Below are 11,606 nucleotides of genomic sequence, written 5' to 3'. Positions count from 1 at the left end.
TATCGAAAAGAAATATTGTAATGTTATGTATTGTGTTTTAATTTTCTTTGTAGATTTTTCCTGATAAATGTAAAGAAATTTCTTTTTATATTCCAAATCAATATAATGGTAATCCTTGCTCACGAATTTGTTTGTTAAAGTCAAATAATAATTATATCTCTATCTATCTATATTTTAAATATAGAATTTGTTGCTGCTGATGATGCTTGTAGAAATATAAAATTGAATCTTTTTTCAAATGAGAAAACAAATTAATTAAAATTAATTAAGATAAATTAATTAAGAAACAATTAAGATAAATTTAATCATTTAATTATATATTAAGATTTCTGATGTTACAAATTTCTAGTAAGATGTATATTTCACAATTTCCTTCTAGCGAGATATCTCCACATAAATAACAAACGAACGAACTGGATTCACGATTGATTGAAATGAAATAAAATTTATATCCCGAAAATTTTCTTGAGCTAAAAAAGTGGAACGAAAATATAATTTTAGATTAACGAAGATGTTGATAATACTGTAAGTATCTTTGATAGAAGTAAATGAAACAAAAATTATTATTAATTAAAATATATTTTATATATTTATATATTAATATATATTTTATATATTAATATATTTTACTAGAACAAAAAGAAAAATAAATAAATACTTCATGTTATTGCTTCACGAAAGGTTTGAAATTGATTTTTATATCGGGATAGACTAGGAAAAAAATATCGTTATTTCGTTCTTCTCCATCATTTAAAATTTATTTAAGTTGTAAAATTAATTATAAACTCGAAAATCAGTATAGTTACTTAGTTATCTAGTTTTGTTCGTTACTTACGTATTTCTATTTTGACTTATAATTATACTTGATTCCCTTGTAATCATAATAATAATTCGTAATATAAAATGTATTTTTCATAAAAAAATTATTTTTATGATAGTAATGATAATAATAATATTAGAACATATTTTTTGTGAATACAAAGAAATTTATAATAAATGATTTAAATATAAATGAAAGTAGAAATACGTAAGAAATGAATGAGATCGATTGTATAAAAATAATTCAGAACTATGCACTATTAGTGTCACAATACCCTATTAGTGGATTTATTGAATAAGTAAAAAGTGTGGAGGAAGTTAATTTTCACCATTTCCGGGAGTAAACTGAATAAAATTAAACGTTATGTAAATACATACATATCACTTCATTTCATTTTATTTTTATAAATCCTCTTTAAACGGTTCACGATTAATTGCCATTGCAATTTTAATATTTTCTAATATCGTTACATGATCGCCGTTAACAACGTGTACTTCTACTTTGCCTTCAGTTATCTAAGAATAACAATATTTTATAGTAAATCAATGTTATATATTCATGATTTATACGAATTTTGAGAACTTACATTCTGTAGTCCATAATCATATGTGATCTGTTGTACAGACGATAACACTGGTTTGAACAATGTAATTGGTGTTCTTAAATACGGCATTGGCTTTGGATCATATTTCATGCATGCTTGCAATCTTACATAAAATGAGAAAATAGCTTTTCTTTGATCTCTTTCCAAATATAATTGCTTGTATTCAGGAGAGAACGCATTAAAGAATGCATTTAATTTCTCATCCCACGTTTTGTATTTTCTTAATTCAAATGCAAACTAAAAAGTAACCTTTCAAAATTAATATGACAATTGCGAAAAATAGAAGAAGAATAACATGACGAACCTGTTCACTATTAATAGATGTAAATGCGTTCATAATGCTAACAAGAACGTTGTTTTGCAGTTCTTCCACTGACGACGATAGCAGCTGTTGGTTTATAAGTTCTTTCATTAATTGAGGAGCACCGTCTATTAAAATAAGCTGGCCATTAAACCCATAGGCTTCTAATTGTCGCATGAGTTCAATTGCTACAAGTGATCCAAACGAATATCCCACTAAAGTAAAATCTATTCGATCTTTAAGTTTCTCTAGCATATGCTGTAATATGTAAAGTGATAAACCATTTTAATCCATCAGGTTTAATAATATTTAATTTAATCAAATGTTTCTTTAGTAAAAAAGTATACCGGTAAAAATAAATTGGCCATTTCTTCTATAGTGTTTAAATCACAATTTGTCCCGAGTTGAAAACAAATCGCAGGCGATTTAATTTTTGATTCTAATGTTTGGAAAATGCTACCATAACCTTCGATACCTGGAATGAAGAATACCTCGCTTCGACCTTTCTGTGGATTAGTTTTAAGGGGGACAGATATTTCCAAGGAAAGTTTTTCACCGAAAGATTGCATCAACATCTTTATACCAGTTAATATTTTTTTTGTAGCAATTTTATTATGATCAATATCATCAGCTGTCCGTTTGTTTTCCATTTCCAATAATTTGGCAAAGTTTAAACTGCGAATATCTTCCGCGTTGAGATATATTTCATATTCGCGTTCTAATGTCTGTTTTATTTCTATACCCATCATAGAATCCATTCCAAGTTCAGCCAAGGAGATATGTTGACTGATAGTTTTCAAATCTTTAATACCTGTAATCAAGAATTAGTTATTTAGTTATTTAAAGATAAAGATAGTAAAAGTAGATAAAAGCGGATAAAAAATCATATTATTAAATTTAGTAACAATAGCAATAATAAATAATGACATGGATTAACCGAAACTTACACATAATTTTTAAAACGGTATCTACGATATTGTCCACACTGTCGCTACTTGATCGTTTTTCAGCGACTATCATACTAGCAACTATAGGTTTATCCTGTACTAAAAATCGATTGAGTTCTTCTAAACACGATGTTATTTTTTGCTGTAGAGTACCACCGATAACAAGATCTTTATCGTTATTTTGCATGTCCGCGACAAGACCGACGTCTCCGATCACACCCCATTGAATAGCTAATCCAGATAAACCTTCCTCTATTCTTTTTTCGCATATTCTTTCCATAACGGAATTAGCCATACCATAATTCGTTTGGCCAGCATTTCCTCTTCCGCACGACACAGAAGAGAAGACTACGAAGTGTCGAAGATCTGGACAAAGTTTTCTAGTCACCTCGTCTAAACGTTTCGTGGCCCAGGCCTTTCCCTTGAAAGATTCTTCAAAAGTTTGTATCGTCTGGTTTCTACAAATACCATCTTTCAAAGAAACCGCGAGGTTGAATATACCATCGACCGGACCTCCGTCTATTGCCGATTTCACTATAACCTCGCAGTCTTCTCGTTTAGAAGCATCGAGACCGACTAGGATCTTAATATTTACGCCATATGATTCCCATCTTTTGATTCTCATTTGTTGATAACCATTCTTTAAGCCGTTTCGCGAAGTAATGACAATATTTTGAGCATTTCGAAGAACCAACCAATCGATTAATTCTAAACCAAAACCTCCCAAGCCGCCAATCACTATATAACTTTTGTTCGGAAAACATCTGTAAGAAGGTTTAGCCAAGATCGGTGTATTCTGTATTTCGTTTTCTTCACGTATCTTTATGAGTACCTACAACATTCAAAATGGATTTGGAGCTATAATTTAAAATAGTTCAAGTGAAATAATATTCAAACGACGAGCAGTACTTACTTTTCCGATATGCTTTCCAGCAGCCATGTACCTAAAAGCTGTCTCTACTTGATCTTTGCTGAAAACTGTCCTTACAATCGGTTTAATAACATTCTTCTCAAGGAGTATGTTTACTCTCGAATGTATTTCATCTTTGATTTTATCATTTGTAGTCATAAGTTTATCTAACATTACAGCGTGAAAACTGATTTCCTTCGTAAAGATATCGGTATCCAATGGATTATTTGAGGCCAAGTCAAACTTCCCAATTTCCACAAATCGTCCTCTATATGCTAAACAACGCAAAGACGCTAGAAGTTTTTCTTCCGCTAAAGAATTTAGAACTATGTCTACACCTGCACCATTGGTTTGTTGCAAAATCATTTGTTCGAAGCTAGTGTCTCGAGAATTTCCAATATGATTATCATCGATACTGGGAAACTTTTCTCTAATGAATTTACGTTTTTCTGGTGTACCGACAGTAGTAAATACTTCACAGCCTTCGTGAAGAGCTAAGGTAATTGCGGCTTGTCCAACACCACCAGCACCAGCGTGGATAAGTACTTTGTCACCCTTCTTCATTTCTGCGTTAATATAAAGGGCAGCAGTACATGTAGAATATACACATGGTGTTGTTGCAGCATCCTCCATACTCCAACTTTCAGGTATAGTCCAAGAAAAAATATCGTCCATTTGGCAAAAGTTTGATATGCACCTGAAAAAATGTTTATTTATTTATTTATTCTTTTTTGATTTTCTATTATTTTCTCTAGACGATTAAACCTCAATTTCTAATTTTTAATCAGTTCACCTGTTTGAATTAAGGCCCATGACGCGACGACCACTAATACTAATTCCGCTATATTCAAATCCAATTGTACAATCAAGTTGTTTTCTGTCATCTTGAAATATATCTACTTCGATTTTACCTGTTGTTATCATTACGTCTTTAAAATTCAACGACGCATAATGGATGCGAACAAGATCTTCCTTTTGATAGTCTTTCGTAATTGGCCCTTCGACCCAACGTATCGAACTTAAATTTCCGCGTGTCTGTCAAAAAATTTTATTGTAAAATTCTATCGTGTTACTTCATAATATTTGTTGGTGACTCGATAAAATGTTTTTAAATACCAATTGATTGACCAAAGCATGATAGGTAGGCTTCGGTTCGTGAGGTGGAAGTAGCTGATGTCTATATGATCCCCAAACGTTCCCTGATCGTAAAACATTTATTACGAGATCGGTTTCGAATTGTTCCGAATAAAGGGGTAATTCTAAAGAAAATTTCGGGGCTTCTATATCTTGAATCAAAACAGCTCGGAAGATTTTCCCGCCAGGTTCTTTCTGTAAACAATTGATAAATCCTAAGAGACCAGATTCAAAGTTTCCTTCCTCAACTAGTATCACTCTCGTGTCATCCTTTTTTGATTCACTGGTAAGCACAGTTTGAACTTCTTGTAACCAGTTAAATTCATTGCTGTTCACATAAATAAATGAAGTATTTTTCGGAGTATTCTTGATCTTCCTTAACAATATCCACGATTCCTCGGAAGTACGTTTCTCCAAAACTATACCTAATTGAAATTCCTTTAAAATAGAAAAGTCTAATGATATGTTCTTTTCCCGCGATAAAAGGAAAGCTCCATCTCTTGTCGATTCTAAAAGTTGTTTTAAGCTGTCCTTCTTTTTATCCGTTAATAAACAACATCCAACTGCTAATAGCGCGACATTATCCGTTTGTATATTTTTCAATTCTAAAATTTTGTTATTTTTAGGAATATCTTTCTCGTCAAATGTATTTGGCGATGCAAATATATTAACGTTTGCTTGAATCAAAGGTAAATTGGCTAGAATGTCTTCCAACAACGGAGAAACAAGTTTCTCTGCTGATATATTGTCATTATATTCAACGAGTTCTATCGTTTTCACCATGGTCATTGGTATATTCTCAAGAGTGATATGCATAGATAATGTTAATATTTCTCGTAATGACATTTCCTTTCTGTCACGATAAGCAATGAATTTATATTCTTCGATAATTGGATCACTGACAGGTTTCTTCCGAGCAATTTCGTTAGCCCTAATATTATGAATCTCCACACCCCCTGCTATAATCGCATCGATGTTCTCAAGTAATTGTACAGGCACATCTGAAATAAAAAAATTACGTCCTTGTATATCAATAATGGATATAAAGGAATTCGTTATATAAATTCACGTTGTATTGATAATAAATATTTACATTGTTCATTGTTTGTCAAACTTTCTAGATATCGTTGGTGTGCATTAATATCTATTATTAATTTTCGAATTCCAGTTGGTACAAGTAAACTTCGGGTATCAAAAGCGAGTATTTTCATCTGCAATATGTTATCGATGAACGCCGCCCAATTCTTTTTCCACTCGACGTGTCCTTTTTTTCCCGAAACTGACGCACTGTGCAAATTTCGAAATAGGCCATTATATTCATAACCACGTAGCTTCAACTCCTTATATATATCTTTCGTATTTAATACTTCCTCCTCATTGTTTATATTTGCTTTAATCACATCAAGGGGTATTTTCTCCTTCAATAAATTTGTTGCAACACGAATCATTCCCGTAACAACGGCAACACCTTTTTCAGCTATTTCGAAATTGCCGGTTCCTGTTCATTCGGTCATTGTAAATCGACATACGTTAAATTCTTTAAAAAATTGTTTAGACGTGATAGAAAGCAGTTACCTTTCTGAATCATGACGGTCATTTCAACTGTGCCGTCTTTCGGAATGGTGGTAGCTCGATTAAACTTTACATTTTCAATGATAACTGATATTTCCATATACAACTGTCCTATCATCATGCCTAAAGTTTGCCAAACCAAGCATAAATATCCTGTCGCGGGAAACAAATTTCTCCCATCGATCACGTGACCCTTGATGTACTCAAAATATTCATTTGCGATCGATATTTCAATCGTTCTTTCTCCAGAAGCAATTTTCTCTACCATTTTATAAGGTGCCACAAACCAGTTGTCCGAATGTTTCCATCTAAACATGTTATAACGTTAAATTATTACATTGCATTCATAAAATATAATTATTAGTTCCTTCAGTTTTTTTTATCCCTATAATACTTACCTGATGAGTGGTGATATCATTGGAGTACCTCGACTGACTGGATATTCTACCGGCGGATATAATTTAACAAGATCAAGTTGTGAACCGGTATTATAGAGCTTCCCTAATCCTCGTAAAAAAACTTCCACGTTATCTTCATGATCTCGGTGAGTTAATGGTATAACCGTTATGGTTGATTGCAATGATGTTTTTAAAACCGCTTCTAGCAGACTTTGTGGTGCGATTTCAATGGCGACGGCATTGTCGGGAATAAGGGTCAAAGTTTCTTCAAAAAGTACAGTTTTTAACAAATTATTGGTATGATACTCGGCTGATGAGAGTTTTGCGGTTGATGTGGACCATTCGTTGCGTGGTATCGATGTACTGAGCCATTTTTTACTTCGAGGCTTTGCTGTTGGTATCACTTCTTTTAAATATGCAAAAAGTTTCTGTTCGACTGCTGCTATGTAACGGCTATGGTAAGGTATATTATTGCACCATACCTCTTCTGTGAAAATTTCAGCTGTCTGTCAAATGCAAACATATTACATAAGCACATACAAAAATCATTTTATTAGGAACAAATATTTTTATTAGCTAGATTCTAATTAGCTTCAAACTAACCTGTAATTTTTTAACAAATGCCCTCACGGACTTGGCCAGTCCACTTATGGTTGTACTTTTAGATCCATTGTGACATGCGATGTCGATAGTAGCAGGACACCAATTCTTAATGTCGGCATAAGAAAGTTCTACTGTTACCATACAACCATGAGGTATTTTTGTTTCTGTCAAAGCCATTCCTTGCGAATACGCTGCTAATATCATTTCCTCGGCAGTAAAACATCCATCTGCGTAGGCACAACCAAGTTCACCTACGGAATGTCCGATTATGTAGTCCGGTATTATACCAACTGAAGTTAGAAGATCTACCAATCCGATCTGTAAAGTTTTTTTTCCTTTTGTCAAATCTTATCGAATGCATGCAAACCTTACAAATAATTAAATATTTGTCGACATTACCTGAACCGCAGCAGTTCCGACGATCGAATGCAAGATATTGTCGAAGATGCTATTATCTTTTTTAGTTAAAATTTCATAAATATTCAAATTATACCGCTTCAATACAGCGTCGCATTTCTCTATTGCCTTGGCAAATATAGTGAATCTCATCAGAGCTTGACCTAGTAAATTTCAAGTTCCACCTTTCAATATATTTGGTGGTCGTAATGGTCACTTTAAGAGTGACTTTTAATAACTACAAAAAGATATTAGAAAAAAATTTCCTTACCCATTCCAGGCCATTGCGAGCCTATTCCAGAAAAGACGAACAATATTGGTTTCTTTATATCAGAATAATTTTCAATCGCTCTCGTATTTTCGTCGGATATTTTGAAACCGCTTATCGTGTATCCCCGACATAAATGACCTGATGTTCCTTTGAGATGAATGTCATGAAGAAGACGAATAAATTCGATGTCTATCGGTCGATTATCGATCTACGTAATGGGATGTTAAAATTGTATCATTCTATCTAATTTTAACATAAAAATAATTTAACATAAACATTGATTTGTTTTATCTACATCATTTAATATGGTTGCTACTGCTTCTTTGGTACGTCCAGAAACGACTACGAGTCTTGGCAAATCATCATTTGGCAATCCTTTATTAATCTTTGTTTTTGGATTTGATTTGAGTAAGATGTGAGCATTAGCACCACCAAAGCCGAAAGCATTAATGCCTATGTATTCCCCATCAAGCGGAGTCGTTTCGGTAACAACTTTGATCCTCCCTTCTGTAAAAGCTTTCACGTCTTTACGTGGTTGATTTAAGTTTATATTTGGCGGTATTAGGCCTGATTCCATCGATATTATCGCCTGTACAATATTAATGAAACGAAGATGAACGAACGGTTGTCTAGTCTTATGTTTCAACCTATGTTTACCTTAGCAATGGAACAAATTCCACTGGCTGGTTCCGCATGACCGACGTTTGCTTTGATGGAACCGACTTTAAGAGGATTATTTCTGTCTTTGGTGAAAATGCGATCTATGGCATTTATTTCTTTAGGATCTCCGACTTTCGTTCCTGTACCATGAGCTTCGATGTAATGTATACAAGCTGTTGATACACCGCATTCTTCGTAGAATTCTTTGAAAAGCGTACTCTGAATTTTGCTAGAAGGATACGTTATTCCCTGTTCTTTATAACCATCGCAATTTGTTTTCGTATGGATAACCGTAGCATAGATCCTTTTAGTATTTTTTGCTTTTTGCAGAAATGCTACACCGACGGTGTCACTACGCGTGTAACCAGTTGCATCTTCGTCAAAACACTTGCAACAACCATCTTGAGATAACACTCCTATTAGAGAGATACAAGATTAAAAAACTGTTTAATAATGTCATGATAATTCGAGAAAAAGAGACAAATGTTTTTAACAAAATGTTATAACCAATACCTAAGCGTTTAAATTGCAAAGATATATATGGATGAAGGCAAAGATTTGATCCACCGACGATCGCGTAATCACATTGTCCGCTACGTATAGCCCTATAAGCGTGTTCCATCGCAAAAAGACTTGAACTGCATGCGGTATCGATATTATATGATGGTCCAGTTACACCCAGCCAATGCGAAATTCTGTTGGCCAACGAAGCTTTGTTACAGCCTATGATACCAAAACCATTTATCTACAATTCAAAAGATATATTATACGTTGTATCGATCCATATAAGTAATTGTGTATAAATAATCCATCTGTCAATCAATCATTTGATCGTTTACTGTACCCGTAGTTTGTCGTAGAACCAAATTTTCTCGGTGTCGGAGAAGCATGAACCTATGAATACACCTGTCCTCGTTCCATGAAGGTCTTTCGGATGAATTCCAGCATCCACAATAGCTTCGTAAGTATGTTCGAACAACATTCTGCCCATTGGATCCATAGTATGAGCTTGTTTAAAATTGACATCAAAAAACAATGCATCGAATTTCTCAATGTTGTTAATTTTGCCGATTCGTCGGGGAATTTCTGAGTGTTCTTAAAAAAGATAACGATAGAAAAATATTAAGTTTGGCTAATACTTACACTGTTAAATAAAATTGATTGTGTACGTATAATCGATACCTATTTCTCCTGTGTAATCAGTGATACAATCTTTGCGATTAAAAATATTATCTTTCAATTCGTGCAAATTATTGGATTTCGGAAATCTACCAGCGATTCCGGAAATAACAACTTCTTCGCCTGGTTGTGGATTAACATATTTAAAAAATTTGTACGATTCTTCTGGTTCCTTAAATTCACTCATGATATTTTGATATCTCACGTTTTTCGACGCGAAATTGAAATTTGAATAATAACTAAATTCATCAGGAATGAATTCTTTTTTATAACAATTCCCTCTCCAAGAAATTCATTATATCACGTGAGTTATCACGTATTCTTGGATCTTTCCATTCAATTTATTCATGAAATAAAGATAAATTGTAAATTGTCCCTTGTGAACTTCCTGCCTTTCTATTCTGATTAGGTAAGTCATCGTCAATGAAACAGCACTATACAATAATAAAAGAATTAAGTTTTATTGTAATACCATAAATATTTGATAATAGAAATTTTTAAAGTTATACCTCCCAGAGTACATGCTATTTTTTTCGAAAGCTATGTTAATATATACGATTTCACATCGATTAGATATATTTAAATAATAATAAAACAATGATTAAAGATTTCATGCCTTTGGTATTTGCAGTGAATATTATTATTGTATTATTATCGACTTTTATTAAAGTATAATACCAAATACTTTTTATTAACGTGAAGTGTCAAAAATATATTTTATAAATAAATAAATAAATAAATAAATATATATATATATATATATATATATATATATATATATATATATACATGAAACGCGCACGCACTTACAGACACACGAAACTATATATTTATTGTTATGCTTTTAATTTTCATATTTAATACTTAACTAAATAGTACAAACATATATTGTACTTTGTTTACCTTATATTTCTGTAATAGGTATCGTTAGTACATTATTGCGTGCCTTATAAAACCCTCTTTACTTAAAACCCTACTTATAAATATATACGAAATAAAAAAGATAAAGAATAATCAATATTATCTAACGAGTTTTCTTTAATTTAAAAATTTTACATTTTTCGTATAATTTCTTTGTTATGAAAAATTTAACATGTCTTATAACGATAAGAAGAACAATAATAAAAATAATAAAAAACGCTATAAGAATAGCGGCTTATTTCGATAACCGAATAACAACTAATTAATTATGAAAATATAATTTAAATAAATTTGTTGTATGCTATCTAGCCTTGAAATACACGCAAATAATACGAAGTGACAAAGCAATAAATAAGTCAAATATTATTAATGATCATTAATTGAGTCAGATACTATTGATGAAATATCATACGTACAATTTTCTTTCTCACTTTTTATTCGAAGAATTATTGAGTATGCTACTAACGAATGCATTTCCTATTGAAATTTAACGAACTTTAAGTTTTTTTTTTTATAATTGATAAGACATTTTAACATTGAAACTGTATTTATTTCTACATTTATATTCATCATCTTCTACTTTCCAAAGTATTTTCAAAAGATCGCTTAAGAACAATTACGTTAATTTAGGATTAACACAACGAGGCCATGACCCGACTTTACTTTTATTCACATGAGAAAAGTTTTATAATATTGAGTGATCTATTACACCAGAAAACTTATAAACTGAGAACTAATTCTGTATCCCATTTTTTAAAGTAACCTATCCATTTATTCTCTCATCCGATAGGAGTATAGTGCCGATTAGATAATTATTTGCATGGTAAGATAGATATGCGTGCTTCCAGGATGTGTCTGCAACTGATTCATTTATGCAAAGAATGTTTGCG

General features: G+C 32.1%; 1 protein-coding gene across 1 annotated transcript; it reads right to left on the bottom strand.

Moving 5' to 3' along the window:
• Positions 1-740: 740 nt before the first annotated feature.
• On the bottom strand, positions 741-10,027 carry LOC127069621 (fatty acid synthase-like). Its single transcript, XM_051006804.1, has 19 exons — positions 9,799-10,027; positions 9,461-9,711; positions 9,130-9,361; positions 8,614-9,032; positions 8,252-8,545; positions 7,957-8,164; positions 7,689-7,849; positions 7,290-7,607; positions 6,687-7,192; positions 6,292-6,596; positions 5,810-6,214; positions 4,699-5,717; positions 4,376-4,617; positions 3,586-4,279; positions 2,673-3,504; positions 2,073-2,536; positions 1,729-1,983; positions 1,407-1,661; positions 741-1,335 (listed from the first exon to the last, which is right to left on the bottom strand). The coding sequence occupies exons 1-19, from the start codon at positions 9,980-9,982 to the stop codon at positions 1,222-1,224; spliced, it is 7,158 nt and encodes a 2,385-aa protein (XP_050862761.1). The 5' UTR covers positions 9,983-10,027; the 3' UTR covers positions 741-1,221.
• Between the last annotated feature and the right edge of the window lie 1,579 nt (positions 10,028-11,606).

The sequence above is a fragment of the Vespula vulgaris genome, chromosome 16 (genome assembly GCF_905475345.1).
Source record: "Vespula vulgaris chromosome 16, iyVesVulg1.1, whole genome shotgun sequence".
NCBI classification, from domain to species: domain Eukaryota; kingdom Metazoa; phylum Arthropoda; class Insecta; order Hymenoptera; family Vespidae; genus Vespula; species Vespula vulgaris.
Note: the sequence above shows the minus strand (reverse complement) of the source record. Positions and strands in the feature narration are given on the sequence as shown.